The following is an 11,194-nucleotide window of genomic DNA, read 5'->3' as shown; positions in this document are numbered from 1 at the left end:
GAACACCGCCCCTAGCCGTTATTAGGTGTTACGTGATAACACGTTATGGTGAACACGGGTTACGCCCATTTTTTCATATCTTTTTTCTTCAACGGTCATAATTTCGACCGTTTTAAAAACAGTAACCTATTAAAAAAATCAAGTTTTATTTATAGTATAAATACACTCAATTTATATCATTTTTACCTACAAATACATAACTTTCTCTCATCTACATATTTCTTTCAATAATTCAAAACCAAAATATGGATCGTTTTCATCCAGCCCGTACAACGATGATAACGACGAAGACGATATGTTCGTGAGTATGATGTATCAGTATTATACAGACAGACTACTACAGCCAGATCCAGCTCCACAACTCACGCGACGTGCGGCGTTAAATAGAGATCGTGAGGAAGGGCATAGACAGCTAGTTAACGATTACTTTGCGGATAATTGTGTCTACCAGCCAAGCGATTTCAATAGAATGTTTCGTTTGCGAAAAAATGTGTTTGAAAGAATAGCCAACACCATGGAAGCAAGGTATCGTTTGTTTCAACTTTTCTAATTTATAAATGTCACTTTTAGATAAAATAAATACAATTTTTACATGTTAAATATATATTTAGGTATGAATTTTTCCAATTGAGATATGATGCTAGAGGTAAACAAGCCTTCACAGGGTTGCAGAAATGTGTTGCTGCAATTAAACTTATGGCAATGGAGGAGTCACCCGATTCTTTTGACGATTATATGAGAATGTCTGAGAGGACCGCACGAGAAAGTTTGTATTTATTGGCAAAAGGTGTTGTCGAAACCTTCGGTGACCAATACTTGCGCAAACCTTCGTTGCATGATATGCAACAACTATATGCGGCGCATGAAGAAAAACATGATTTTCCAGGTATGTTTGGGAGCATTGACTGCACACACTGGAAATAGAGAAATTGTCCCGTGGCGTGGAAAGACCAGTATTCGAGCGGTCATCATGGAGCGCCTTCGTTGGTATTAGAGGTTGTTGCTTCACAAGATTTATAGATTTGCCATGCTTATTTCGGGGTTGCGAGTTCTAACAACGACGTCAACGTTCTCGATCAATCACCAATATTTGACGATCTTTTGTCAGGAAAAGCCTCAGATGCTCCTTTCACAGTGAATGGAAATGAATATAAGTTTGGGTATTACCTTACACATGGAATATATCCACCATATTCCACATTTGTGAAGGCGTTTCGACACCCAATAGACCTAAGAGACAAATATTTCAAGAGACGACAAAAAGGAGCATGTAAGGACGTTGAACGTGCTTTTGGGCTTTTGAAATCGAAATGACACATAGTTGAACATGCGGCGAGACCTTATGAGTTAGATATTCTACGAGATATCATGTATGCGTGTATCATAATGCATAGCATGGTTGTCGAAGATAAATGAGGCAATATTGCAACGTATTCGCCTACGGAACCTAGACATGTGCAATTTCAACCAGGGACATCGGAATATTTACATAGAGTGGTTGATATTCAAAACCAACAAAAACACAAGCAACTCCATGAAGACATGGCAGATTACATCTATGTTGGTCATGAAGATGAATAGTTTTAGGTCAAAAAATGTAGGTTTTATCATCTTTTTTTTTTAGGTTTTTAAACGTTTGTCTTTTGTTGTAATTATTTTAATGTTGTTTTTAATTTACGATTTATTAAAATTTTATTTTTACTTTTCAAATGTTATTTTTAATTTATATGATAAATATAATTATTATGATATAAATAAAAAAACAAATTCGAAATATAGAAAAGAAAAACATCAAAAAGAAATTAAAAAATAAAGTAAAAAATAATTGGTGTTATCACATGTTATTAGATGTTGTCCATTTCCATCTTGGTGTTATAACACCCATGTATGAGTAGGATGCTGACGTGACACCTTTTGGGTGTGGTAACATGTAATAACATGTTGCCCACATCTAGTAGTCTTACATCGTTGGTCCCTCGATTATTGCCGAGTTTTTCAATTTCGGTCCCAAAAATTTCTTTTTTTAATTTTGGTCCTTATTTTCATTTTTCGTAAATATATTATTCCTTTCCAGGTAAAATGAATTTATTATAAGTTTTGGTCCATGATTATTGCTATATTTGCAGTTTCGTTCCCATAAAAAAAAATGTTTGTCTTGTTGTTTATAGTTGTCTATAAGGATATTGGTCCAAGTTCCAAGTAAAATATTACCCTTTATATACTTCAATATTTACTTATTTCCTAAATATTTATATTATTATTATATTCTCTTTGGCTCCGCCACCCCATCCTAACACCATCCGAGTACCGAACCGAATTAACATTATGGGTACCGGTACCGAGAATGGTATTGGTTTTCGGTACTAGCACCGGTACCGATGGTGCCGAATTCTGATTTTTGTAATTTTAGAGTATCGAGTACCGTCTTGTATTTTTAAATTCGGTATGGTTTGGTACCGGTACGGATCAGAATTTGATACTAACTGCTCATCCGTGCGTGATCACTTTTTGAACGGTGGACGTTCGGTTTTTATAGTTTGTTTTGATCTCTCTTTCTTCTTCTTATTACTTTTTTTTTGGTTTTAGATTTTTTGTTTTGGATTTCATATTTGGTATTTTATTTTTGTTTCATCGTTTGAAGTATACCAACTAAAGATGAATATGGGTTTTATTGATGATGATGTTTGTTTTTTCTTTTTTTTAAGACAGACGATTTTGTTAAAGACAATTTCTAAATTTTTTATTATAGACAATCCGGGTCTTTTTGAAGACGATGTTATGGTTTTAGTTTGCACATTATATGTTATACTAATTTTTATAAGTTATCATATAATGTGCAAACTTAAATCCTTTCCAAGGTCCTGAAACTATTTTTGGTATGCCCTGCAACCACCTTTTCCGATATATAATTATCATCTATCATCGAAGAAGTCATTAGTGATGTAGGTGAGCAATGATGAATCGAAGAGGACTAGTATGTGTCTGATGAATCAACGTATAACACATTTAGTAAAGAAGTAATGAACTCCAATAACTATTATCAACGTTGTATTTACAACGGTGATAAGAGAAAGATAGAGGTGGCTGGCTCTGTGTTTTGTGGGTTGTTGATGTGGGAAAGAAGAAGGTTGCCTCCAAGGCATTGTGATTCTTGATATGTGAAACAAAAATGGCGCTTTAGGCAATATAGCTTTTGACTCAAGCGGGTGGTGAGAATAGAAGCTGATTGAGTTGCAGGCAAGGAGAATGATTTTTGGGGGAGAGATGAAAGAAAACGAAGGAACACACTTTTGGATTTCATTAAAGTCAAGGATAATCGATTTTCTCCTTTAAAAACTTGAAATGTTTAAATCCGATTAACACCACATATTCCCTAAAAAACAAGAAAACAACTTCAGAGACCTTTTAAGCTAATTTGAAAAACTTTGTTACCAATTACCAAAGAGTAAAATTAACCCTTAAAATGAATTATGTAGGTATTATTTATCTACGCTATATTTAATGTTAAGTTTACCGATAAATTGGATACACTTAACAACAATTTTAGCGTAACATTTAAGTTTTAGTTTGAATCTGTAGAAGCTTTTAAACCCGAATAAAATCCTCAAAACCTACATCAATTTGTAATATACATGCATAAAAAAGATAATAACAAAGCCAAAGTAAGGTAACAAAATAGGAGAAAAAGGTGAAAAACCATGCCAGGAAGATTGAGAAAGCAACGTTATAATTTCAATATCAAAAGCAAGCTCCAAAATTCAATCCCTTCACCAAAACATCAAATTTATGTAAATTGAGTTTAACATCAAAACTTAAAATCTCATCCTACATGGGTGATTATCTCCACCCTTAAACCTTAATAGCATATTTCCTCAATGGGAAGTACTTCTCCTTTTTCTTCTCCCTTTCAGTCTTCAAAGAAACCTAAATTAATCAAATGGTAAACATTACATGTTTATAATATGAATTCGAAAGCAATTTTTTTGTATGATCACAATTTCTTTCATAACAGAAAAGCCACTGAATGATACCTGATGCTTGGTTAAACGCCTGCGAATGGCTCTGGTTTTCTTAGGGCGCAAATCAAGAGGTAAGTATTTCTTGTTCTTGTAGGCTTCCCTGAGTTTTGCTTTCTGTGTCTGTGAAATAACAGTCAGCACCTGTGCAATTGATGTCCTCACCACTTTTCTGCAACCATGATTATATAAAATCATCAAGAACAAAGAATATATTGAAACTAATACCAAACATCACAAGTTCAAATTGAACAATCTTTAAGAGGAAATAACGAAAAACAGATATTTGAAACTTAAGAAGCAATTCAGTACTTGATAAGAATCGATTTAAAAGCCCTGGATCAAAAAATGTATAGTTTAATTGATCATTTTTTCGGTCCTGATATCGAGTTTTTTTAAATGCGTAGCCAATTTCATATCCAGATGATGTACATTTAACATTGATCCAAACGAGTTACTTGTAGACAGAGTTTAAGTGAGAAATGTCAGAAGAGAGAAATTACATTTTGGAGAGCTTGTTGGGAGCACCGCCGGTGACTTTGGCGACACGGAGAAGAGCGAGCTCAGCCTTAAGATCCTTCAACTGAGCAAACAAATCAGCCTTCGTTTTGTCCCTCAACTCATGAACTTTGATCCGAGCTGCGTTTCACGTAACAAATGATGAATAAATCGAAAGCGAGAAAGATAATGAAAACGTCAATGGAAAAGAAGGAACTTACCCATGGATTATGCGTTAATTTTAGGAGCCGCAGCTTCAATGGAGAGTTCTCTCAAAACCCTAATATCTAAAAAAGACGAAGAAGGATTGTGTAACGAGGCTTTTGTATATAATACAAGTATGGGCCCAAACCCTTTTGTCTGTTCTAGTGTAAACTAAAAGCCCATTTCGGCCCCTTAGAACATATATGTCTATAACAAACGTGTATGTTTAGATAAGATTATACCTACATTCAAAAAAAAAAAAAAAAAAAAAAAAAAAAAAACTACATTCTAAAATGAACACGTATAATTATATAGTTTGATCATATAATTTAGTTTTATTTTGAATATGAACCTTAACATACCTAACAAATGTAAATTTATTGCCATTAAATGATCCTAACTTGCATTTACACCCTAAGGATATACACTATCTTACGTTTAGGCATTCACAAGTCACAACTCATACTTATGCAAAATATGATATCTTAATATACAAATTCGTTTACGCTAACATTTTTATACATAATGAAAGTTGAAAAACTATACCAGAACTTATCTTTCATACATATGATGTAATCGTTACTTGTTAACATAATATAATGTGCACATACTTATTCCATCGTATACTTTTCAAACCCATATATTTATCTTAACACAATCATAATACTATACATTTTACTACCATACATTTGATCATGGTAACATATACATTTTACTCTTATCCGTCTAACCTACTCTTTACAAAACAACCAACTACCATACGTTTTTCAGCATATAAAAATGTATATTTTACTTAGTGGCGCTCATATAACATCATTCATGGAATTATCTTTCTTTTTACATGTAATTATTTCCAAATATTATTATGATTTAAACTGGAATCATGGTTTTAATTCCGTATCAAACTTTGTTGACACTTTCACCCATTACAGCAACAATTAAGCAGATATGAGCATTCCAGAGGTAAGTAAATAATCACCACTCAAAAGGTTTAAAAAAAAAAAAAAAGTGGTACAGATAAATGCACTTCACTACAGAGTCAAAATCTTTAACAACTTAACAAGTACCCAAAACACAGAACTAAGATAAGTCACGATTCTACAAGGATTCACAAACAATTGAGTAAATTCCATAAAAACATCTGTATAATTACAATAAAACATCTAACTGATAGAAGGCTGCTATAATAAAATCAAAGTCAATCCCATATATCATCATCTCATCTGCATGCAATAAAACCCAGGTTCAGTCACCAGATTGTATAAAAAAGACAAATATACCCATTTAGCTTAACATCAATATCATCAGCTTCAGCATTACCTTTATCTTAAACAATCTTATTTCTAACTTCTTCCAGTTTCTTCAAAATTTCTCCTGGAGTCCTGTCCAGTTCATCCGCAATTTTCCTCTGTATATCCAAGGGCAATGTCGGAAATTGTTCACACAGGTCTCCATCAATCACATCCTGCACAAATAATCCACATTTTAAAGTGTCACGAGCATAAACAAACACTTCATAGAGTAAATTACAATTTTGGTCCCTAAGTATAACTGATTTTTGCAATTTTTGATCCAAAAACGTTTTACCTTGCAATTTTGGTCCGTTATTAGAGGTTGTGGTAACGTTTTTGGTCTTTTTTCAAAGTAAAATGACTTTCTCTATTTTATAAAAACAGGGACCAAGAATGTAACTTTCTGTATTTTATAAAAAAAACAGATCAATACTTATCGATGATTACCTTAACAGGAAAATAAGCAGATCTATACGCCATATGGTCTCTCCCACACAAAGGCGGATGCTCCTGTCTCATATGCATCTCCAAATGTGAAAAGAAGTCCACATCATCACGCGAGCTAAATGCCAATAATGCCCCTAGACTACCCATCACAGTTCCATACATGACACACTCCACGCCACCTGGAATCAAAGATGCTTTCTGCAAACATGTGACCACATCACCAACATGAAACTGAACAATCTCCTCAACTTTATTCGGGGCTCCATTAAGCTTCCCTTGTTCCCATTTAATCTTCCCACCAGTTGGATCTTCTTCAATCTCATCTGAAACATCTTGTGGCAAACGAACAAAGTAAATGTTCCCAAATTTGTCTGCACCTGCCATGGTGTCAAAGTCCACATGGTATGCTGCTGTTAGCCACCTTGGAACAGAGTCATCAGCAAACACATACAGCTGGTTTTCATCGCGTCTGTATTTGCAATAGTGAAACGACTGAAACATAAAGAAAAACAAAAGAAACATTCAAATGTCAGAAAAGAAAGAAGACTTCAAAAAAAAAAGATAAAGTTAAAGATAAAAAAAAACAAACCTCTTGAATGTCTCCCACATAGATTCGATCACGATACGTATGAATGGAATTGATGGTGTTTGGAAACAACTTGTTTTCACATTTTCTAAGCAGCCTTCTTTTCCCCAAATCATAAAGCCTAAGAATAGATCCAATTCCAGCAAGCAATCTTCCTTGAAACTGACACAAAGCAAGTGGGACCCCATCAACTTGTGTTTTATGTAAAAGTTCAAGCGACCTTCCATCTTTTACAAATCTATAAATATGAATATATCCAGCAACTAAAGATTTTTTAGGCCAAAACTGTAAACCCTTTGCTGTCCCCACAGCTAAAAGTGTCCCATACTCCTTATCATGAAAATTCACAGTACAAAGACTAAAAGCTGCCTCATCATCTTGAAGCTCCAATAAACAAGTAGTTTCAGTTGACTTTGGGTCAAGAACCCTGATACAAGATACCCATTTATCCGCTTCAGCTTTCGGGTACCCATATTGCTCATCGGATAACGGGTCGTCTTTATCTTCATCATCATTACCGTTTTCAATCTCCATTTTACCATTTTGCCCTTGACCAGCTGCTTCAAAACACTCCTTTTTCGCACTTTCACGTAATTCTGCCGGAAACGCCCCTTGATCACTTTCAATCGTCACCAAAAGTTTCTTTTTAGGATGAAACACAAATTTTCTTGGAGTGTATCTTAAAGGAATAGAGGTTTCATTAAAAGTTTCACCTAATCTTTCGATTGTGAAAACCCTTAAAGCATCACCAGCAACCGCAACAACACCTTCAGCACATTGATCAGATGAAAAAGAAGCTGCATATTCTAGGGTTTCATATGAAAGAGGGGTTAAAAGAAAGTGACCCTGGTGAACATAACCTAACCATGGTCTACTAGACAAACAAAGCATAGCACGTCTCCCTCTCACCAAAATAGAAAACAATTTAGGAGCTCTGAGCCCTAGAAATCGGGATCTTGCATCTGAAAGCTGACCTGTCACCATGTCCACCACTGTCCTAAAAAGAACCCCACTCTGTAAACCCGCGTTTAAAAACAAACTTGCAGGGTGATCTGCACCATCTTCACCACCTATAGAAGCTTGAACTTCAAGAAACAGAAGTGATTCAGGAGGTGAAGAGACACTCTGTAAGCTCAAAACCTGCATACAGTCATCAGGATCTAAAGACAAGATTCTGATGGTTTTATCATATGATCCAACTGCAAGAAACCGGGATCTTTGTCTTCCTTCAGGGACAGGAGCTATATCCAAACACGCCACGTCACCCGACATTTCGTTCTTTTCAACTTCCATCAACTGTCCAGTCATGTCTACTTCAAAGTATATAATCTCACCTCCACTTAATGCGATAACAACTTGAAGTCTATTCGATCCGACTTTCACAATTGTTCTTTTTCCAGGTGTTCGCCATTCGTTTATACGTCCATCTTCTCTTATATGTCTAATACCACTTGGATGTACTTGCATTAAAGAATCATCACCTATTAATGAAACAGCAAGTGAAGGTGTCGTATCAAGAAACCCACTGTCACTAACTTCTTCAACAGTTTCACCAATAGAAAGAACAAGTGTTGCATTTGCAAATGAGACCACAATGTAAGCATCAAATTCATCATTCACGTTCTTCTTAACAGTCCATACTGCACTTGGAACACCGGGAAGTTGTGACACAGCCATTTCACTGATGGCTAACCCTGGTCTTAGTATTCTAAGAGATGAACGTGGGCCCCGACCACAAAGGGTAAAAATTTGAGGAGTTTCTTCTTCGAAAAGATTTACAACTTTCATGTCCATAATGGGCATTAAGCTTTCAACTTGGTCGATTCTAACAAGATTTTTAAGACCTCTAGGCTTGAAGAACACTGGTTGGAAACCTTCCTCGGTTTCCATTAATGTAGCTGATGATGATTCCACATCAGGGTCAGCTCCAATGGCTTGGAATTGATACAAAGCATGATTCCCGAATTCTGATGCAGCAAATAGAAACCCTAGTTTCATAACACACATTGAAGATGAGACGGGTATGGTATCAAAATACTTTATTTTTAACTCTGTAACACGTTCGTTATCATGATCGAGTGTGACCTTGAAGACATCCCCATACTCGGTTTGGAGAAGAAAGAAGAACATTGACTTTTGTTTGTGCATAGTGGCTGAAACTATAAGAACCCCACGTTCAGCAGGAAGATCTGCCCTTCTAGGAATCACTGCCCGAACATCTGGATGACCTTGATTCTTGTAGATGACGAAATTTTCAGCACAAACAAGAACACCACTTGGACCATCACCACCACCAGGGACAGTTACCAGCATGTTAGCACCATTGTCAACTTGCTCAGACCATCTCCTTGAAACATGATTAAGCCCCAAATCTAGTTCATAGAAGGTAAGATGTTTTTGAGCCTCGTTTGCAGCTTGACCGGTGGAATCCTGGTCAGCCTCTGAATAATCCAACTCTATAGCAGCAAATATAGGATTATCGAACCCACAATCAACCCCCGCGATCGAGTAAGTAATTGTGTGTGACTTGTGTGCCTCTAATGGCGAAGAAATAGTTAACCTAGCAGCCGTATCTCTGTTAAGAACATAAACGAGCTTTTGCTTTTCACAAGCACCAATCATAACAGCGCGACCTTTTGGGTCAATTGCTAAATACTGCCCCGGGACGATTCTACGACTTCCAGATTTCCCGAAAGTTTCCTGATGAATTTTGTCGAACACATTTTTCTCCTTGTTATATTCGAGAATGACGATACGACCAGAGTCGGAGCCGACAACGATGTAGTCTTTTTGGGCACCGGTTAACCTAAACTGAGCTAGGGATCTAATAGCACCAAAAACATCAACGGAGAGAATAGTTTGGATCTTACCGTTTTCGTCGGGGCGCAGGAGTTCAAGGACTTTTCCACGGGCGACGACTATTTCTTGGGATTTGTTACCGCCGGAGAAGCTGCCGTTGATGGCACATACGATGCCGGTGGCTTGTTGGAGGGTGAGATTGTAGAGATACATGGTAAAGGGTTGCTAAAACCCTAGGTTGTGAGGAAGTAGGGAGACCAAATGTTCAATGAGTGACAAAACTAGGGCTTTTAGTATAAATCGAGAGAAAGAGGGAAGAGGAGGACGGGGGTTTTAGAAGTTAGAACCTATCAAGTGTGAACCAACCTTTCTCCATAATTTAAATTATGACCGTCTTAAACGCGGTCAACATAAATTAAATACATATCAAGTGGCTTTGTTTTAGTTTGAATTTTAATAAAAAATTGTTAGTCAGATTTATTTTTAGAGTTTTTTTAACCAAACTTATTAGATAAAAATATTTAATATTTATATTAGAGCAATTTAGTTTTTAATACAGTAATTTTTAACATAAATGATCTATGTGATCTTTGTTTTATCATAACATAATGCGACTTCTTGATTAAAACATGTTGTGTAGTAGCTTTATGTATTGACTTTATTCGGTGTACCAACCCCCATGGAAGCTCATATGACTCTTTTCATAACCAAAAGCAACAATAAGTTGTTACATGTGCCAGCAACATTAAATTCTGCAAAGAAATTCGATAAACATTACAAATAAAGTGAATTGTCATAACCATAAACATCAAATTCAGACATTGTAATTTGGTCGATTTCAAAGTATTTTTTCCTTATAAAAATTAAAATATGATTTTTCATACTACACCCAATCAGATATACATATCTTCCGATCAAATAAATTAATACAAAAAAAAAACATGTTATGAACAAAAATATAATATTAGTTTCATAATTTGCTAAAGGTTAACACTAATAAATAATAATAAACTTTCACAAATCTTGCATTTTGGTCACTACATCTAACTAACAAATGAAATTCGGTTTAGAGGATTGATTCAAGAAGTGCATCCATGATTTCTTGTAGCTGAATTTTGGGAAATGTTAAGACCTACTAAGATATGAGGGAATGATTTCTGTGCATCAATTTATCAGAATTTTATTTTATTACAACCTTATATGAGTAATCAAGAATCTAAATCAAGTGAAAGAAGTAATTGTTCATTTAAATCCAGTAAAAATTTTACAATATTGTGAAATTGCATATAATTTACATGTTTGCTTATTGTCTTGGAGGTACTCGACCACTTGGATATGTACTATTATTTGAT

The 11,194-nt window shown here is 35.3% G+C and overlaps 3 protein-coding genes across 3 annotated transcripts; 1 reads left to right on the top strand and 2 right to left on the bottom strand.

Annotated features, from left to right (window-relative positions):
* The first annotated feature begins 310 nt into the window (after positions 1 to 310).
* On the top strand, positions 311 to 1,314 carry LOC145130153 (uncharacterized). Its single transcript, XM_079064996.1, has 3 exons — positions 311 to 525; positions 612 to 886; positions 1,109 to 1,314. Exons 1-3 carry the CDS (start codon positions 311 to 313, stop codon positions 1,312 to 1,314), a joined length of 696 nt encoding a protein of 231 aa, XP_078921122.1.
* Positions 1,315 to 3,710: 2,396 nt separating this feature from the next.
* LOC145134412 (large ribosomal subunit protein uL29) lies at positions 3,711 to 4,820 on the bottom strand. The gene is made up of 4 exons (XM_079069257.1): positions 4,736 to 4,820; positions 4,520 to 4,655; positions 4,032 to 4,188; positions 3,711 to 3,924 (listed from the first exon to the last, which is right to left on the bottom strand). The coding sequence occupies exons 1-4, from the start codon at positions 4,737 to 4,739 to the stop codon at positions 3,850 to 3,852; spliced, it is 372 nt and encodes a 123-aa protein (XP_078925383.1). The 5' UTR covers positions 4,740 to 4,820; the 3' UTR covers positions 3,711 to 3,849.
* Positions 4,821 to 5,708: 888 nt separating this feature from the next.
* Positions 5,709 to 10,181, bottom strand: LOC145128495 (spliceosome-associated protein 130 A). Its single transcript, XM_079063295.1, has 4 exons — positions 7,047 to 10,181; positions 6,458 to 6,949; positions 6,039 to 6,183; positions 5,709 to 5,941 (listed from the first exon to the last, which is right to left on the bottom strand). The coding sequence occupies exons 1-3, from the start codon at positions 10,053 to 10,055 to the stop codon at positions 6,046 to 6,048; spliced, it is 3,639 nt and encodes a 1,212-aa protein (XP_078919421.1). The 5' UTR covers positions 10,056 to 10,181; the 3' UTR covers positions 5,709 to 5,941; positions 6,039 to 6,045.
* Positions 10,182 to 11,194: the final 1,013 nt, after the last annotated feature.

Source organism: Lactuca virosa, chromosome 8, assembly GCF_052849685.1.
Source record: "Lactuca virosa cultivar CGN04683 chromosome 8, Lactuca_virosa_CGN04683_v6, whole genome shotgun sequence".
NCBI lineage: Eukaryota > Viridiplantae > Streptophyta > Magnoliopsida > Asterales > Asteraceae > Lactuca > Lactuca virosa.
This window is presented reverse-complemented; position numbering and strand designations above follow the sequence as displayed.